At 40.9% G+C, this 20,992-nt stretch overlaps 1 protein-coding gene across 1 annotated transcript in view; it reads left to right on the forward strand.

Moving 5' to 3' along the window:
• HSPA9 (heat shock protein family A (Hsp70) member 9) overlaps positions 1-19,559 on the forward strand; it is a 113,384-nt gene extending 93,825 nt beyond the window's left edge. The window contains exons 15-17 of the mRNA XM_089686643.1: positions 6,580-6,672; positions 11,099-11,239; positions 19,117-19,559. Coding sequence (XP_089542769.1) covers positions 6,580-6,672; positions 11,099-11,239; positions 19,117-19,182 — 300 coding nt within the window. The 3' untranslated portion in view covers positions 19,183-19,559. The remainder of the gene's footprint in view (positions 1-6,579; positions 6,673-11,098; positions 11,240-19,116) is intronic.
• The last annotated feature ends 1,433 nt before the right edge of the window (positions 19,560-20,992 follow it).

The raw sequence follows: 20,992 nt of genomic DNA on the forward strand, positions 1-20,992 counted from the left end.
TACAGGATTTTTGGTACAATTACCATTTTTATCAGGTTTATATGCCCTATCCAAGACTGATTGCCTCTTCCCAATTTCCTTAATTCCTCCTTGATCTCATTTAAGAGTGGGATATAATTTAATTTATACAAATTCATATATGAAGCAGAGAGTTAACCCCTAAATACTTTATCTCTCTATTTTTCATATAAAAGGGAATTCTTTTTCGCTATTTGGAAGATTTACGTTTAAAATCTCAGTTTTTGTTGGGTTGATTTTTAGGTTTGATAACTCCCCATAATCCGTTAAGCTCTTCATTAAATTTGGGAGTGTTATCCTAGGATTTCCCACATACAACAGGTCATCCGCAAAGGCTGCCACTTGATGTTAGTCTCCTCCTATCTGCACCCCTTTTATGTCTATATTCTTCCTAATTGTTGCCAGTAAAGGTTCCACCGAGAGTGTATACAGCAGTGGGGACAGTGGACATCCTTGTCTAGTTCCATTTGACATTCCTATAGGTTCCGACCTCTCTCCATTAACCATAATAACCGCGGAAGGTTCTCTATACAACTTTCCTATCCACTCTCTCATTCTTGCTCCCAATCCTAAAGTCTCCAGAGTATCCATCATAAAGCTCCAGTTTACTCTATCAAATGCCTTTTCAGCATCGATCGAAAGCACCACTACCGGAGTTTTCCCCTTCCTAGCCTTCTGGATAAGCAACAGAGTTCTCAGCCCATTGTCTCTACCCTCCCTCCCTGGAACAAATCCCACCTGATCCGCCTGGATCCATTCTGGCATTAAGTCTTTTAGCCTATTTGCTAAAACCTTTGCGTATAACTTAGTGTCTATGTTCAAAAGTGATATCGGTCTATAGCTAGAGCATTGAGAAACATCCTTCCCCTCCTTTTGAATAAGCACCACATGGGCCTGTAAAGATTCTCGTCTCATCGCCATCTCTCCTCCCAGGGCATTCATATATTTATCCAATTTAGGTAGTAACAAGTCACTATATTTTTTATAGTACCTCACTGTATAACCATCTGGGCCTCGGCTTTTCCCCGTTATGGTACTTTTTAATGCACTTTTTATTTCTTCCTGCGTAATTTCCAAATCCAGGGAATTCAATTGATCCTCACTTAGCTTCGGTAGTCCTGCGTTATTTAAGTATACCCTTCTTTTTTTTTCTCTACTCTCGTTTCCACTTATATTTACTGGATCTTGGGAGGCAATATTATACAGCTTGCTATAGTATTCTTTGAATACCTTAGTGATCTCTTTGGTAGAATAAACCATTTCTCCCTTGGCTTCTTATTTTTTCTATATAGTTCCTATTTTTCTTTTCCCTCAAGGCTCTCATTAAATATTTTCCTGGTCTATCTCCCCATCTATACCTCTCACTTGCTACTTTGTTAAAAACTCTTCTCTTCTCCTCCTCCATCAATAACCCTAGTTCTTCTTTCTTATTTACTACCTTCTGTCTTATCTCTTCTGTTCTTTTATTTTTATGTATCTGCTCCGAATCACTTATTTCTTGTAACAGCCCAGTAAGTTTCTCTCTTCTTTCCCTTTTTCTTTTTTGCCCCAGACGCAATCAATATACCTCTTATGTAGGCCTTGTAGGACTCCCACACTGTAGCCACCGACACCTCCCCAGTCTCATTCTCCTGAAAAAATCTTTCGATTTCTTCTCTAATTTTCTGATCAACCTCCTGGTCCAGAAGAAGAGCTTCATTCAACTTCCATCCTATCCCTCCGGTCGATCGTCTCCCCCACCTCACTTTCAATGTAACGGGCATGATTAGAGAGAGATGTCGCTTCTATTTCTATTTTATCCACCATTTCTATAAGTTGATGATCTACTAATATGTAGTCCAATCTGGAATACATCTCGTGTGCATTAGAGAAGAAGGTATAGTCTCTCTCTTTTCCATGTATCACTCTCCAAATATCCACCAGTTGACACTCATGTATCGCCCCCTTCAAAATTTTCAGAGCTCTACTTCCCTCTCGCTGCACAGAAGAGGTCGTGTCCATTTGTGGGTCCATACAAAAATTCAAATCCCCTGCCACTATCAAACGTCCCTCCTTGAAGGCCATCAGTTTTTTCAAGACTCCCTTCAGATATACCTCTGGTCTCTTATTTGGGCAATAGATATTCACAATTGTACATTTCTGTTCTTGTAATCTACCCTTCAAAAATAAAAATCTCCCCTCAGGATCTATTTCTCTCTCTTCAATCTCCAACCTTATGTTTTTTGCAAACCCTATTGCTACTCCCTTAGCTCTCTTAATCGGGGAATCTGCATAAAACCATGTTGGGTAATTTCTCAAGTACAACTTTACATTTGACTTAATCTCAAGGTGTCTCCTGCAAAAAAACCACCGAAGCCTCTCTATGCTGCAGCTCCTTGAATAATTTAAATCTCTTCCCAGGGCAGTTCAATCCCTTTACTTTATATGTTATAAATCGTAAATCTTCCATACGTTTTGTATCACAACTTTCTTTCCCCCTTCTATCGTGCAGAGTATTGTCCCTAAAACCCCCCCCCAACCCACTCATCTTTCTAACCATATCCCTCCCCCCCCTCTCCCGCTAATCCCTTCCCCCTCCCTCTCCATCCTCCTCCCCCCCCCCCCCCCCTTTTTAGGCCTTCAATTTGCCTATCAATAATTTGTGGAGATAAGTCCACCTTTGATTTTTTTAAACCTTGGGGTTGAACTCCTCCCATGCACGGCCTTCCCTCCCTCCAACCATCCCCGATTACCCTTGTTCTATTTATTTCTTTTGACTTTAATGGTGCGTTTGAGAGAGAGAGAGGAATACGCATAAAAAAAAAAAAACAGTTATCCCCTCTCTCCTCCCTACCTCTCCCCTGCCAACTGTCTGCCATTCCTCTTTTCCCCCAATACCTATTTCTCCGTCTTTTTCCCACCCAGTAATCCTTATTCTATGCAATTCCAGTCTATCTCAGAAGTCTCTCAAGTCCTCAGGAAATCTCAAATATGCTGCAACACCATTCTTCCATCCGATTAAACACTCTGGGTTGCCCCATCTATATTGTACATTCCGTTCTCTCATCTGCTCTAACAGGGGTTTCAAGGATCTCCTTCTCCACAATGTCTCATACGATAAGTCCGCAAAAATCGGAATATTTATATCTCCATACTTACTAGTTGTTCTTCCTTTAGTCTTTCTCCAAATCTCTTCCTTATCTCCATACTTGTGCAGCTGAACAATCACATCTCTTGGAGTTTAACATTTTGCAGACTATTTCTTGCAGTTCTCCCCCTTTCAGGATTTCTGGGATTCCTCTTATCCTCAGGTTGCTTCTCCTATTCCTGTTCTCTTGTACTTCTATTTTATACAGCAATTGTTTCTGCGTATTCCCCATCATAGCGGACCTTTTTATACAGCAATTGTTTCTGCGTATTCCCCATCATAGCGGACCTTTTTTCTAAGTCTGTAATGAATTGGGTATGTTTATTAATTTTTCCCTCCATTTCTTCCATTCTCATAAGCAGGTGCCCTAGATCCTGTCGTATGTTTGTCATTTCTTGCTTTAAAGTTTTTTCCAGATTTTTAAACATTTCGGCCATCTCTTTTATTCGGCACTTGTAAATCTTTTTCAAGATCTTTCCTCTCTGGATTTTCTATCATCTGTTGGCTGCTACTATTCAGGCCCAATGACATTCTAGGGCTTTTTTCCAAGCTAGTTTCCATTTCCCCTTTTTCATTTCCACTATAGGACCTTTCTGGAGTCGCATTCCCCTGGGAAGTATATTTTTTAATTGTACCCGTCTGGGACCCTTTAAGCCCGCTTCCTTTAGCGCTTTTATTCTTCATGTCTTCTGTGCAGGTTATTCTCTTTAACCAGAGGGAAACTTTAGGCTGTATATTGGGGTATTGGTATTAGTCAGATCTCTATCAATTTAACACTTCTTTTCTTTTCCCACGTCTCTTCTAAAGCCACTTGACCTTTTCTTTCTCTTTCCCTCTTCTTCCTTTTTCCACACTTCAGATCCCCTGGGAATCCCCCTTTTCTCTTTTATAGACAATTTAAAGTCATTTCCCACAGTCCAGGACACTTATACATTTATTTTTCATTTTTATCTTGTGGTTTCTTCACTCACCCTCCTTCACTCACTCTCCAAGTGAGTCGGCCCAAGTCCACAGCCGTCCGCTTGTTTCTCCTGGCTTGTGTCTCAGGGGGATTCCTACAGGGCCGCCTGTGGGTATGTGTCCTGCTTTTGCTCTACTGTGTGGCAGGTTTAGGGATTGGTCCGGCGTCTCCCCTCTCCTGTCTGGGCACCGGCCGGCTTCTCTGCTTCCCAGTGCTCCTTTGCGGCCACCTGCGTGATCATGTCGCACTGCTCCGTCTCCCCGGCAACCCGACAGCTGATCTCGGGTCTCCGCGACGGAATCACCTCCCGGAACTCTGTACCCGCTCTCGCTCTCCTCTCCATTCACTGCGCCGGCTTCTCACCCTTGGACACCTCCTCACTCAGGTAGGGCTCCGCACACCATACCATGAGGGTTCTCGGGGTGGTCAGCTCGGAGGTTACCAGAGAGCACTCACATCGTGCTCTCCGACGCCATGTTTAGGCTCCGCCCCCGGAAGCTCGTTTCGTCTGATTTTGCTTCCGATTTCTTAGACTATAGAGATTGGTACCATTTGGGGGGGGCATCATCTACCGCTGCTTGTAAAAGCAATTCTGCAGCTAATTAGCCATTAGGATTGCCAGTCACCAGCTGAAAAAAAACGATACCAGGATGATGCTGTAGGCATATAACCATTCAAAGTCCAGTGATGTACCAGTACGTCACTGGTACTTGTTGGGTATATATACGTTTTTTGGGGGTTTTTTTTGTTTTTTTGTGTTTTTCTTTCTTTCAATGCAGCCTGTGGGCTGAATGGAAAAAGAGAAGAAATCTCTGCCAGAAAAAGTGTGTGTCGTATGCCCACCATTAGAATATACCGCCCTGCATTCACCCATTTCTAATGGTGGGCACACGTTAGGTCGCACAGCACCAATTCTAAGATTGTACAAATGTCTAAATAGTGGCACTCTTGAATAAAAATTTTCCGCGTATAAATTGTACCCGATATGGAAAAGATGACACCAAGTCCCAAACTAGCCACTGCTCCCCATGTGGGGCTGATCCTGCTAATGCTGTGTTTTCGGGGACACTATACTAATGTGAACGCTGGTATAGTGCTGACATGGTCAAAGATATTGATCCATTCAGCCACTATACTAGCAGTGGAGGTTTGTGCATGACCATATTCCTGGCAATCAAGGGGTTAAATGTGATTACTGGTGTACTGATGGGCAATCTGATGCTATCTGGGAGGGGCATGAAAACAAGGGGAGCGTGAATCACGTGTGTGTGTGTGTGTGAGTGTGAGAAAATGTGTGTGATTTTGCGAACCCGTGCCGCCCTGTAGCAGTATTTCTGCTATAAGGGCAGTCAAAGAAGCGGTTTGTGTTACGGCACTACGTTACTTTAACTGCTTCCTAACTGACAATTGTGCGGCCATGCAACGCTACACTGAAATTAAATTTACTTTTTTTTTTTCATTTTTTTTTTTTTTGAGCTATAAACAAAAAATAATCATTTTGAGAAAAAAAACAATATTTTGGACTTTTTGCTATAAAACAAGTCCTGTAAAAAAAATAATAAAATTTGTCAAATTTAGGGAAAATGTGTTTTACAACATGTCTGTGCTAGAAACAATCTCAATACGTGTAAATTTGTTTACGTGAAAGTCATAGCTTTTACAAATGGCATTATAGATACTGTAATTTTTTTTTTTAATACTAATAATGGCGGTGATTAGGGACTGCGGTGGGCATTCTGACACTGGGGGGAACTGACTTGGTGTCACTGGGGATGTCAGTGACCCTAATACAGTGATCAGTGCTAAAAAAAAATGAAATGGAGGGGGAGGAAGGGGGATAGACTGCAGAGATGAGCCTCTCTGCAGCTGCCAGGGGGAGGAGCCTCCTACTCCTGAGAGTGGGTTTTGTCCCCCTCTTAGCTGCCAGCTGCTGAGAAAAGGTAGAGGGAGATGAGGTGCTACAGCTGCAAGAGAGGTGCGAGCAGGGGCGGACTGACCATTTGGAAACTCGGGAACTGCCCGGGGGTCAGTAGGGGGCCCCATGAGATGCCCCTGGTACCTTTTTCATAGGTTTTTTGAGTTTGGGCAAGGACACAGGGGCCCCATGATCCCCTATTGCCTGGGGGCCCCATGAGTTGTCAGTCCACCTCTGGGTGCAACGGACATATAAAATGTCATAGTATAGACCTCGTGTCAACACAAGACCTGCCAGGTCATTTTATAACAATGTAAATTAGCGTAGACACTGTGTAGGGTTCCGTTCCATTGGTCTGGTGCTTTTGAAGTACATTGCTACACATCTAAGTACAATTCTAAGGTGATCTCAGTAGGGAAACACCCTATGTTTTTACATTTTTAGGTTTTATTTTCTGGGTTTTCATTTTAATCTGAAAACACTGTGTTCTTGTGTCACAAGGGTTCCAAGTTTGCTGAAACTGCGGATATATTTACGAAGTACTGTCTTTACTTCTAGGAGCTTGTTGAAGCTGTAAATAATGCAGAAGGAATTATTCATGACACAGAATCAAAGATGGAAGAATTTAAAAGCCAGTTACCTGAAGATGAGGTTGGTTTAATTTTTTTTATCTATTGTGAACTGTCACTTCTTTCAAAAAAAAAAAAAGTAATGTGCTGTGAATATTGTCATCAATTTACAGTGTACAAATAGGAAAGTTTCAAATTGACTGAATATATATTCCCATGGGCAATAGGTTTAAGTGTTTTTGCAAAGACTAAAAGTAAAACCTACTGTATGTGGCTTGTGTCCAAAGTTTTTTGTTTTTTTTTTTTGTTTTTTGTTTTTTTAGGGGGCATTTGAGAATTCTAAAAATGAAGGCACACTATCTTTGATCCTTGTAAGAGTGTCACAAAAAATGTAACAAAATCTGTGGCTGAAGGGGGGGGGGAGATTAGGGACCCTAAATTATAAATGTACCACTGGTTGTGAGAGTAGGACAACCATCCCCCCAAAAAGTCTTCAAATATACTATTAGTTAAAAGGTTATGTCTGGGCATGTAGACCCTTTTTAAAAGGTGACATAATTAGTAACTGCCTAAATTTTCTTTGTCCTCAAACGTTTAGTTCCTTATCAAGTCTATACTAGGAATAGTATTGACAGTCCCAAAAGTACCACAATGGCCCAAAATGTGTATAATCCAGGACATTTAGACAAAATAGTGTGAGACACACTCCACCGCTAGCAGCTCGTCTTATAATTTTGACCTACTATTCAGTCAAAATTGTGCCTGTCCTTTTAAGAGACACAGTCCGCTTTATTAGACAGTAAGGTCATCTCATGGTTCCATCAACTCCCAAATGTAGTTCCAAAATTCCAGAGGTTGGTGCCCAAAATATAATTAAACAATCGTAGTGCTTTCCATAAAAACATCTTTTATTTTTTGAAATGCAGATAAACGCATCATATGCACATCCCTGTGTACCAGAGAAATAAAGCTTCCAGTTAGCCTTGCAATACCCCGGGCGATGTTATAATAGAGGCTGCAGCTTGTGGACACATGCCAATTGATATGCAGACTCTCATGGCCCTGTCCCTTGAATACCAGAGGAAACTGTACACCATGAATTTTCTATTGATGTTCTCTTCTGCCTTAAGTCTCGTGATTGCTCACTACGTCACTGGTTCCTCCCATTACGTGTTATGCCACTATGCTTGGCTTCTTCAGGGGGATTTGAAGCTAGGTGACATGCCACCGGCTTTTGCACTCCCTAATTACCAGTTACTATGGTAACCCTCGCGCTGAGTAAGACGCCGCACAGGAATGTACAGCATGGGTCCTGCATATGTCAAACTGTCAAAATAGAAATAAAAAACAAAAATCACAACACACAGATTTGCTGTTTATCTGAGGTCCTTTTTAAACCCAATTCACCACCGTATCCTTCCATTTATTAGATCGCTGAAATTCAATATACAACACCGGTTCCGAAGATGACACGTAAAAACCCAAATATAAACTTTACTTTTGAGACACTGAGTGCAAGATCTTCTTTTCTTTTTATACCCGATCGTGTTACTGACCTGATTATTTGTTCTTCCAGCTTTTCCTTGTTATGTTAGTACCACTTACTTTGGCAGATTTTTGTTGCTCTATCTGAACTTCTTTTGAAACGTGTGTCTGCCATGAGTTTTGAAACCGCCTGATTTTTTTCCTAAATTGTGCATTACCAGTGGTGTGGAAATTTTCTTTTAACCACTTGAGCTGCAGAGGATTTACCCCCCTTAATGACCAGGCCTCTTTTTGCTACTCTGCGCTGCACTAATTCAACTGATAATTGCGCGGTCATGCAATGCTGCACCCAAACGAAATTTACGTCCTTTTTTTCACACAAATAGAGCTTTCTTTCGGTGGTATTTGATAATCTGTGCGCTTTTTATTTTTCACGCTATAAACAAAAAAAGGCCAAAAATTTTTAAGAACAATAATATTTTTTACTTTCAGCTATAAAAAATATATAGTAAACTCAAAGTTTGTTATGTAGCAGAATACATTTTGGCCTAAATTTTATGTTTTTGGTAGAAAAAAAATCCCAATGAGTGTATATTGATTGCTTTGTGTCGAAGTTATGGCGTCTACAAACTATGGTATAAATACTGCAATTTACGCCATTTTTCTGCTATACAGCGCTGTGCTAGTTTAACGGACAATTGCGCGGTCATGCAATATGGTACATAAATGAAATTTACACTTTTTTTTTTTTTTCCCCACAAATTGAGCTTTCTTTTGGTGGTATTTGACTTGCCTGTGCGGTTTTTATTTTTTGCGCTATAAAAAAAAAGGCTGACAATTTTGAGGAAAAAAAAACAATATTTTGGACTTTTTGCTATAAACATGTCCAGTAAAAAAAAATGCAAAAATCAAATTTAGTCATAAATTTCTGCCAAAATGCATTCTGCGACATGTCTTTTGCTAAAAAAAAAACAAAACGTGTAAATTAGTTTACGTGAAAGTTATAGCGTTTACAAATGGCGGGAAAGATACTGGGATTTTTAGGGGTTTTTTTATACTAATAATGGCGGCGATCAGTGACTTATGGCGGGACTGCGGCGGACATTCTGACATTGGGGGGTACTGACTTGGGGTCACTGACATCCCCAAAAACACTAATACAGTGATCAGTGCAAAAAAAAAAAAAAAACACTGACACTGTACTAATGGCACTGGGGAGGAAGGGGTTAACTTTATTTTGCAGGGAAGGGTTATCTGTGTGAGGGGGAGTGTTTTACTAGGGGGTGGGGGTATGTGCTGCACGGGACACTGCTGATCGAGAGAGAAACTCTTCTTTCTCGATCAGCTCGTCCTCGAGCTGTCAGGGAAGTGACAGACAGCACAGCTACTGCAGCTGTGCTGTCTGTCACTGTTTGCCGCCAGGAAACAGCCGGTACGGACCGGCTGTGACCCGGCGACTAACATCCGCGGCGGTGATCGGCGGGACAGGTAGGGCAGCTGCACGCCTCGCGTGCGCCCCCTATCTGTTTACAAAACACACGTTTTAAAACGTGGTTTTGCCTGCCCGTTCCGCCCTGCCGCCGTATTTCTACAGTGGCAGGGCGGCAAGTGGTTAAAAAACTACTTGTCAAGGAATTAAATCAATGTTCCAATCTCCTTGTCCTTCATGACCATCATGTCCTGATATAAAAAATAATTTTAACCAACCTTTTTAAATTGGAGGTGCTTTTAGGAATGCCTGGGGCTTTTAAAAAGTGGCTTTATGGTGATATAAACTTTGAATGTTTTTAACATTGCACTGTTTATCTCCTCCTCCCCTCCCTGCTTGTCTCCAGCACTGCACCCAGGGACTAGCAAGGAGGGCAGAGACCTTGCAATGTAATGAGCATAGACTGGGTGCTCGTCAGGAAAAGGGAGCGTTGGGCTCTTTTTAATGCTCAGCAGAAGTGCCTCTGCTGAGAGAGTAAATAAGGCGCCGGCCCCAAAGAGAAGAAAGGGGGAAAAAAAAAAACGTTATTCTTTCCGGTTAACTGTTCACATGAAAGCACTTGGGTGCTCAGTGCGAGCAGCCAAATCAAGCTGTAGTGTCCACTTCGTTAGGCCTCATTCACTTCTGGGCGTTTTGGGATTGCGGCAGAATTGCTGTGTTCTGCCTGCAATCTCCAAAGGTGGGTTCAGGTGTCATTTTCAGTGGCACCTAAAACGTAATGCAGTTTTGGCGCAAGTGTCTCACGATTTATAGACACTCAGTTACTCAGACACAGTCAGTCGCCCACAGACGCACGCACACACAGTCACTCAGGTGCGCGCGCGCGCACAGTCACTCAGGTGCGCGCACAGTCACTCAGGTGCGCGCGCACAGTCACTCAGGTGCGCGCGCAGTCACTCAGGTGCGCGCGCGCGCCCAGTCACTCAGGCGCGCGCGCGCCCAGTCACTCAGGCGCGCGCGCGCCCAGTCACTCAGGCGCGCGCGCGCCCAGTCACTCAGGCGCGCGCGCGCCCAGTCACTCAGGCGCGCCCAGTCGCTCGCGCGCGCCCAGTCGCTCGCGCGCCCAGTCACTCAGGCGCGCGCGCGCCCAGTCACTCAGGCGCGCGCGCGCCCAGTCACTCAGGCGCGCGCGCGCGCCCAGTCACTCAGGCGCGCGCGCCCAGTCACTCAGGCGCGCGCGCCCGCCCAGTCACTCAGGCGCGCGCGCCCAGGCACACTGTCACATCACACACCCTTGTGTGAGCGCACCACATGGTTAGGATCAACAGTAATACTTAAATGATTCTGGAATTACATGCATTTAGGATCCACAAATAGCAGAGGTAGACTGCTTTGGGTGCAACTCTGAAGTAGAGAGTAAAAAGACTGTGTTCTCTCCGCAATTGGGGGTATTCAGGGATTTCTCTGTTTGACAAGCCACAATTTTTAGATTGGCTATATGAGGTATCTGAAACCTGACTGTCTCCCAATTTATATTAGATTAAAAACTGATACTGTACATTAAATGTTTCTCTAATCTTTTTTAATGTCTCAGTGCAACAAGCTTAAAGAGGAGATCAGCAAGATGAAAGAAATTTTGGCTAGGAAAGACCAAGAAACTGGAGAGAGCATAAAACAAGCCTCATCATCTCTACAGCAAGCATCATTAAAGCTATTTGAAATTGCGTATAAAAAGGTAAAGTTAGAAAATCTATCAGTTTTCTTTAGTATCAGCTAATAAGAGCTATGGGTAAGAGGGTGTGATTTTCATAGTTCTTGCATATATAACATTCGTTATATGTTTGTATGTGGATTGTTCACTTTATTGGATTTATGTCACTGTTCACTTATTTATTTGTGTTTTGGTCATTCACCCTGAAGTAGCGCAGCACCATTTCCTTAAATAAAGGGTTGTTCCTGTTCCTCCTTTTATCCTAAATACAAAACCATGGAAGCTTGTTCCTCATGTTCTAAAAAGACTTATTAAAAAGGAAAGTAAAGCTGGCCGTACACTGAGCGAACTACAGCTTGTTCCAGATTAGCTAAACGAAATTTGCAAGAGTGCCAAAGCCACTCAGCTGATGTTTGTCAAAGAAGCCCGCTGTGTTGTATCTCACAGAAGCGAGTACACCCCTCACATTTTTGTAAATATATTATCTTTACATTGTAGCAAAGGGTCATTTCTTCAGTGTTGTCACATGAAAAGTAGTTAGTGTACAGCTCATATAACAGTGTAAATTTGCTGTCCCCTCAAAATAACTCAGCACACAGCCATTAATGTCTAAACCGCTGGCAACAAAAGTGAGTACACCTCTAAGTGAAAATATCCAAATTGTTCCCAAAGTGTCAATATTTTGTGTGGCCACCATTTATTTTCCAGCACTGCCTTAACCCTCTTGGGCATGGAGTTCACCAGAGCTTCACAGGTTGCCACCGGAGTACTCTTCCACTGCTCCATGATGACACGGAGCTTGCGCTCCTTCTCCTTCCATTGAGGATGCCCCACAGATGCTCAGTAGGGTTTAGGTCTGGAGACCTGGCCAGTCCATCACATTTACCTTCAGTTTCCAGACCAGTATGAGAGAGTGAGAGCGATAACACCACCAAATTTAACACACCTGCTCCCCATTCAAACCTGAAACCTTGTAAAACTAACAAGTCACATGACACCGGGAAGGAAAATGGCCAAATGGGCCCGATTTGGACATTTTCACCTAGGGGTGTACTCACTTTTGTTGCCATCGGTTTAGACCTTAATGGCTGTGTTGAGCTATTTTGAGGGGACAGCAAATTTGCACTGTTCTACAAATTGTACAATCACTACTTTACATTGTAGAAAAGTGTCATTTTAATAAATATATATATATTTATTATTTTTTTTCATGTGCCAAGTGTGTGTATATTTCCTGTGTGTGTGTGTGTGTGTGTGTGTGTGTGTGTGTGTGTGTGTGTGTATATATGTATATTTCCTGTGTGTGTGTGTGTGTGTATATGTATACTCACACACACATGTATATACAAAAGTCAAAAAATAAAAACATAACCACAAATAATTATTTTAAAGAAACAAATACAGATCAAAATCTGAATTTAACCCTTTTGGGGTTAATGTATCCTAACGATGGATCCATTGAACCTCCCTTTTTCTAAGTTGCAATTCCCTGTTACCTCCACATCTATTTCTAGGAATTCCATCAATGACCATAAATCTAAGTTGAGAAACCGTATGACCCTTTTCTACAAAATGTCTCGCTAGTGGTAACTTAGTGAGTTTGTCTCTAATATAGTATTTGTCTAGTTATTCTGTCCTTTTACCCTTTTGGGTGGTCTCGTCAATATATAACAAACCACATGGGCATTTTATCATATAAACCACAAATGATGACTGACAGGTATAGTGTTCCTTGATGGATATATTGTAACCTAAATGAGGATGAGAGATTTTCCCTTTATCATTGTTACATTGGCTCTAATACGTTCCTCAGTTGTGTACAAAGTTATGAGGACCTAAAAAGGTTAAAGGAAGTAAAGGTGGATTATATTGATCTGATCTTACTAAGCTATCATGTAATGTCCTTCCCCAGCAATAAGAAGGTAACGGGGGAAGATTAAATTCTGGTATAGATGGATAATTAGTACTCAAAATTGACCAATGTTTTTAATTATATTTAAAACCCGATTTGAGTATGGATGTAACAGAGAGCTGAAAGGAAGTCTGCAGGAATTAAACCATCTATTTTTCTGTCGAGACAAAGTATTCCTTTCTTTTTTAACTGTCAGTGGGATAACTCCGTACACAGAGCCTGTCTTCCATCTCGTTGAGTCTAATCTCCCTAACCTGTGAGTCACTGACAATCCTAGAAACACTGGTTAATTGGCTACGGGGTATAGATATGAAAACTAGAAAACCACAACTGGTTACGATGTATAAATAGCTAACAATATGCTCATTACATGTTCTCAAAAGTGTATCCAAAAAATAAATTTCCGTTTGCTCATGGACATATTTGAATTGTTTAATACCAGGACTTAAGTTTAATAAGTATTAAACAAGGATAAGGTTTCTAAGTCACCCATCCATACTGTAAAGACATCATCGATGCCAATATGTTATTTCAGCTTTATTGATGAACACAACACAAATAGGAGTTCTTCAAAAAGACTGTATGTGAACACACTGCAAAATATATTCCCATGGGCAAAAAGTTTAAAAGGCTAAAAATCAAACCTATGTGGCTTACAGCCAAAGTTAAAAAAGCTATAGATAATAAGAAAAGCGCTTTTATTCAATATATAAATGAAGGAACGCTATCATTGTTTAAACATTAAAAAGAATATAAACGAATATGCAAAAAGGAAATAAAGGCCTCAAAAATTGAACGACAGATTGAAGAATTTTTTGGGGTTGGTCCTGCTATCTTTTGCAAATATAATTTAAGTAAAAAGGTCCAGTCCGAGTGTGTAGGCCCTTTACAAAATAATCTAGAGTGGGTGACTGGGGACAAAGAGAAGGCAAATTTAATTAATACCTTCTTCAGCTCTGTGTATACAAAGGAGCATGGGGGAGCTCTTGTCCATAATATGCTTGGTATTGACAGCTCCAGATGATCCACATTGGCTCACAATTGATATGATCCAAAAATATTTAGACAGTATAAAGGTGAATAAAGCACCTGGGCTGAATGGCATACACCCACGGGTCCTTAAAGAATTGAGCTCTGTCGTTAAAGTCCCTAAAAATTAGAAACAATGGCTTTGAAATGACTGGCATAGTACCACTGGATTGGCGTAAGGCCAATATTTAAAAAGGGGTCAAAATCTTTACCAAGTAATTATAGACCTGTTAGTTTCTGTAGTTAAGATACCGGAGAGTTTAATGAAAGACCACATAGATGAGTTCTTGCTGGAAAAAAATATTTTAAGCAACAGACAGCATGGATTCATGAAAGACAGAAGTTGTCAAACAAATCTGATTTCTTTTTATGAGGGGGTGAGCAAAACCTTGGACAAAGGGGTGGCTGTGGACGTGGTATACTTGAATTTTGCAAAAGTGTTTGACACAGTTCCCCACACACAGCTAATGTGTAAGGTAAAGTATACGGGCTTGGAAAAATCTGTATGTAAATGGATTGAATACGATCTTTTAGCTAGTTTTCTAAGAGTAGTGGTTATTGATTCATACTTTGAATGGTCTAGGGTTGTCAGTGGTGTACCCCAAGGTTCAGTGTTGGGACACTTTTTAATATATTTATAAATGATATGGGGTCTGAGATTAAAAATCCTATTTCAGTCTTTGCAGATGACACCAAGCTGTGCAGTGGAATAACGTCCTTTCAGGATGGTAAGGTTATGCACTTGGGGGGCTAAGAATATGCATCATACATAGTAGGGGGAGTACAACTGGGAGAATCAATGGTGGAGAAGGATCTGGGAGTTCTGGTAGATCACAAGCTTAATAATGGCATGCAATGCCAAGATGCGGTTCTAAAGCGAGCACAGTCCTCTTGTATTAAGAGGTATAGACTCCAGAGAGAGAGATATCATTTTACCCCTGTACAAATCATTAGTAAAACCTCATCTGGAATATGCAGTTCAGTTTTGGGCACCAATTCACAAAAACATTGGTTGCCCTTCTCTGTACTTTCTCCAGTTCCCCAATGTTCTTTTTGATATATGAACCACTGTTGTATTTATACATGTTGATCATATCCCCCCTTAATCTCCTCTTCTCAAGATAATAAATTCAGTTCCTCTAATCTTTCCCTCATAGCTGAGCTCCTCCATGCCTCTTACCAGTTTGGTTGCCCTTCTCTGTACTTTCTCCAGTTCCCCAATTTGGTTGCCCTTCTCTGTAGTTTCTCCAGTTCTCTCATGCGAAGAGGAGATTAAGGGGGGATATGATCAACATGTATAAATACATCAGTGGTTCATATAGTGAACTCGGTGTAGAGCTATTCACCCTGAGGTCAACACAGAGGACAATGGGGCACTCTTTACGTCTGGAGGAAAATAAATTTAATCTCCAAACACGGAAAGGTTTCTTCACAGTGAGAGCTGTGAAAATGTGGAATAGACTCCCTCAAAAGTTGGTTCTGGCCAGCTCAGTGGATTGCTTCAAAAAATGCCTGGATTCTTTATTAGTTACACAGAATATAACTGGATATTAACATTTTATAGGTAAAGTTGATCCAGGGAATATCCGATTGCCTCTCGGGGGATCAGGAAGGATTTTTTTTCCCAGCAGTAGCAAATTGAATCATGCTTTGGTTTTTTCGCCGGATCAACTGAGGGTATAGGATTATAACTTTTTTTTTTTTTTTCCTATAGTTGAACTGGATGGACTTTTTGTCTTTTTTTTCAGCCAGGCTAACTGTAACATAAACAATGTCTTGTAAAATAATCACAATGATATATAAACTAATTCTCTACCATATCCATAAACGCATTCGCATATAGAGGAGCGACATTCGAACCCATTGCTGCCCTGATGAGCTGTAAATAATAATTCTCCCTAAATAAAAATAAATTATCCTCCAAAACAACTGTTAACCGTTGCAATAGGAAGGAAATCTTCAAAGAATCATAACTTTTTGAATGACACAACAAACGTTTGCAGGCTTCTATCCCCAGTTCATGTGGGATTGCTGTATATTGACCAATATTGAATCGGGGTAAAATAAGATATTGAAATTTATTCAAAAAATCTTGAGTACCTTGTATATAAGAATGGGTGAGTCAAACATTTATCCAAATATTTAGCTAAAGGAGTAGTAGCTGACCAAGTACAAGACACAATTGGCCGTCCTGGAGGGTTTAAAGAATCCTTATGTATTTTAGGATGGACATGTATAATAGGTGTTACAGGATATTCCTAAATTAAATACGTTGTTAGGCAAATAAACAAGGTATTATTGATAATGATACTGAATGACAATCTTGTTAATCCTCTCCTGTACACAAAATATAGGATTAATATCCAACCGACAATAAGTATTGGTATTTGCCAACTGTCTAAGAATCTCTTGTTTGTATTTATTAGTGTCCATGAACGGCCATTTCCCCCTGATTTAAATTGAGGTATATTTTCACTCTTAGAGTAAGAGTTCAGAGTAAGCGGGAGCGCATGTTTTTTGGCTCGTTTTTTCCAGTGACACGCACATAGGGCAGCCTGTTGACTTCAGTGGGCTACGCTACATGTGGCAAAGTAGCTCATGGGGCATTTTGGCCTACTGTGAGTTGCACATCTTTTTACTGTGTGTTTTGCTGCATTTTCCACCCATTATTTTCATGTGGCAAAATGTGTGCTTGTTTCTGTGTGACACTGACAGTGCAACTAAAGTGGAGTTAGTGATTTTTTTTTTTGTGCTTCTTAAAAGTCAGCAGCTACAAGAACTGTAGCTTCTGACTTTTAATAACCACACACTCACCTGTCTCAGGGTCCAGCAATGTGCTCACCCACGCTGTCCTTTTTTCTCTCCCTTTTCTATCCCTGACACCGGCATCTCAACTAAGGGCACCAGGCTGTGACAGCTTGCGGCTTCACAGCCGGGTGCCCACTGCACATGCAGGGGGGGGCGAACTTCTGGCTCACTTCGTCACTGCGAGCTGAAGTGGGAGCGAGTACCTGTCAAAACCAGGTGTCCACTCCCCCCAAAAAATTGCCTCCTCCCCCCCCACTGCCATATTTGGCAAAGAAGCGGAGCTTCTAATTTTGAGAGGAACACCTAATTTTAAGTGTATAAATTTGGCCATACACTATACAATTTGATTGTGCAATCTCCTTTAGATTTACCAAAACGATATAATAGGAGGACACAGCATCTAGCACCTATCCAATCACTCTATATCCAATCAAGCAGGCTTTTGCAGCAGGGATGTCCAGCATGAGCCCGTCTGAAGGGAATGCTTGGGCAGCCAGGCAAATGCACGTAGGGAGAGATCCTGGGGATACTGTGAAAAAAATAGTTGATGGGTGAGGGATGTTTACTAATGAGGTCAGTGCAGGATGTGCTTGCTAATGAGATCAACTGGTAATCTGTTTCTGGGGTCCTACTGGCTACATTCCAGGAATTGGAAAAGCTTTCTAAAAAATTTTACCAAGGGCTAAGGTAATGCCTTGCTCTCCAAATGAAAGAGACCTTGAATATTTTTGCAACTGAGGTACATTAATGGTATATTGGTGCATAGGGGAGCTGCATTTATTTTTAAGAAACATGAACTTAACCTTTAGGAAAGGCATGGATTCTTTCCTAAATGCACTTAATACAGTATAACTGGATACTAAGATATTCCTTGCATCAACTTTACCTATAGATATGATTTTTGCCTCTTTGGGGGAAGGGGGGGTGGATCAGGAAGGATTTTTATTTTTGTTCTCCCTGCTGGAGCAATTTGGGTCATACTTTATTGGGTTTTTTTGTCTTCCTCTGGATCAACTGCAGGTATAGGATAGTGTATATGGAGGTTTTCTATTTGTGTGTTTTTTTTGTTTTCATCCGTTGGTTAAAATGGATGGACTTACATGGGTAATATGGCTGAAAAAAAAATATAACTATGATCTCTGTGGGGATCAGCTTGAGGGAGCCAGATTGCAAGTTAACCCTAATTATGGGTGTGACATGGTCTAAATGGTGGAGTTGGCCTTTTTAAGACCTCCCAAAGAATGGTCACATTCACGTTGGTGAGAAATTGGGTTTCTGGTGTTCATATATCACCCAAGGAATGCGCTGAAATTTTTTGAAGTTAGTAAGTTTGGGGAGATACCAAGGAAAAGGCAAAGTGATGAAAGTGACATCGCAAATACTAATTTTTTTTATGTTTGCTGCATTGGAGATTTAATTACAACAAAAGAATCACTGTTGGCCTGATGCAAGTATTAGGACAGGTGGTTATGTTGTAATTATCCTGGAATGGGGCTCTAAGCTTTTTTGAGAGAAACTGTAGGCCAACACAAATACTGCATCAGTTGCCCTCTATTGGATTCTCTGTAGAAATATATGAAGACCATGGGTAGGCCATTGACTTTGCTCAGCCGATCTGTAAATGCAGGCAAGTAAGATGGAACCAGCCCAGTTTGGGAATGGTACTGGTTCAGGGAACCCAGCATGCTTATTGCGGAGCCCATTTACACTTCTGCATTACAGTAATGCATTGCCACAACACAGGCTAACATGCGTTTCAGTGCATTTCATTTCTAACTACACCCCAGTGCACAAATTTATTTTTTTTTTTTGGGGGGGGGGGTGCATGTTAGGGTTCCTGGGTAGCCCATTCATTATGTAATGGATTGCTTTAAGGCTGCCCATTCAAAATAATTGTTAACACAGCACAAGAATGTAAATTGACCCCAAGACTTATGGAGACAAATACAAGTATCTTCGCATTTGATTCCTACCTTAGTATAATTTTAGACAGCTGTACTTTGATGAAGAGCCGTTTCAACATAAAGAGGCGGAATTGTGCTTTTTTTTTTTTTTCTTTTGTTTTTTTGTTTTAATCCACCTTGTTTCCTTATCCCTCTGGCGTTTTTTTTTTTTTTTTCTAAACTACATAAGAATATCTTGTTTTTTTCAGATGGCATCAGAAAGAGACGGTTCTGGAGCTGGAGAGCAAAAGGAAGAGCAAAAAGATAAACAGTGATTTAAAAGAATAAAATACGAAACAGAGGCTTGGGAGGAAAGTGCTTTATGGATATCCTGAGCAAAAATAGTCTAGAAGTCAATTGTTCTACTGTGTTTTGGCAGTACTTTTATATATAATTTCTTTATGATGTTGGGTAAAATGTATGTCTACAGTTTTTGCTACATCTGCGACTTTGTAAACCTTTTTCAGTTTTTTTTTTTTGTTTTTTTTTGTTTTTTTTTTATTTCGGTTTACTTTCCCATAGATCATCTGAATAATTATTTTATACTGTCTGTTGTTCATTTCACTCTATTACCTCATATTTGAGGCAATGTAGAATTAAAAAAACTTGCTAAACCTATCTGCAGCACCAATAAACTACTGGCTTAGCTATATTTTAAGGCTCTTGAGGTTCTTTTCATATAAAAAAATTTAATTCAACTTTTCTTAATGAAGTTTCCATAGAATGCTTGCTGTTTTCCAGAAGTTGCTAGGGGTTCCTTAGGTAGTGAGCAATGATAGATTGATCTCCCACCTGATGGTTTCTGGTTCCAGACTTGCGGTGATGTCTTTTCCAGCCCATGGAGCGCACGCTAGTTGCGGTACTTCTGGGTCTACATGCACTCACATAAATAATCCTTGTATATTGCAATACATTTATCTGTAATCTTCCTTAAAAAAAAAAAAAAGATACACTATACCAGCCTTCTCTTCCCCCTTATCTGCATATTGATGCATTCCTTTTCAATAAGAGGTGTTCTTTGGCATACAAGGGGCCCAGGACCTGGGGATAAAGGTCCACAGGAATATGTGAAGGGCTACATTCAATAAGCATGGTTGACTCTCTAGCTGATTGCTGAGGGTCATATCTCTCTGCTGAGGGTGGGTAACGCAAGAGGGGGTCAATGGCGTGACCTCAGAAGAGCACTGAATGGAAGGATAATTCACACTGAGCACTTTTACTAGTATTTTAGCACCTTAAATGACAGGGGACTTCTAAAGAAAAGAACTAGAAAGCATACCTATGAGTGAGATTGGGTGAATCAGACCCCCAGTGGTGTGACAGTTGGAGCAGAGCATTGACAGAGGAGACTGTTTCTAAGCGTGGAGTTAGTGCTTAAAGTAATATAAACCCGTTTGGAGCACAGTTGGGGCAAACAAAGTATCATAATAGCGCAAAACAAATTAATACATATTTCACTTCTGCTGCAATAACCTTAATCCTCCATAGGTTGATAGAGGTATCACAAAATGATATCCAAATCAAAAGCCATGCTGTGTGTAAATAGAAAATTTGAGAGGGTTCTTAGCGAAGGTGATCATATTAACACCAATAAATCAAAATCTAAGAAGAGACAAAACCACCCTGTGTCGTGTGAATAGTAGAGATCTCATTGTTTTTGCTTTTCATAGTAAAACTGGAGAGTGCAAAGTCTGGTGCAGCTCTGCATGTACCCAACATCTAACTTTAGCTTGTTCATTTAAGCCTTGCATAGAAATCAGTTTCCAGCTCTTGTTTTGTCAGAGCTGTGTTTTTTAGATTTTGCATTGTCCGGTTTTACTAAACCAACCCCATTGTTTTCACTGTGTATTTTTGTCTGTCATCCCTTTGACTCTCGGACACTGCGGTGATGTCATCCCAGGATGTCGCAATCACGTGGTCCCTGCACTGAAAGGCGATTCCTACCATCAAGCAGATCTCAGTTAGAGCGGACGGCCCGTCTATCCTGACCCAGGCATTCTTGTTAAGCCACAGGCTTGTGTTCTCATTATCCACCTATTCTCTTATCCTAATAAAGGTACACCTCCTAGTGGGGTATTTTTTTCA

This window comes from Staurois parvus, unplaced genomic scaffold, assembly GCF_062004578.1.
Source record: "Staurois parvus isolate SC_StPar_1 unplaced genomic scaffold, SC_StPar_1.0 ptg000403l, whole genome shotgun sequence".
Classification (NCBI taxonomy): Eukaryota; Metazoa; Chordata; class Amphibia; order Anura; family Ranidae; genus Staurois; species Staurois parvus.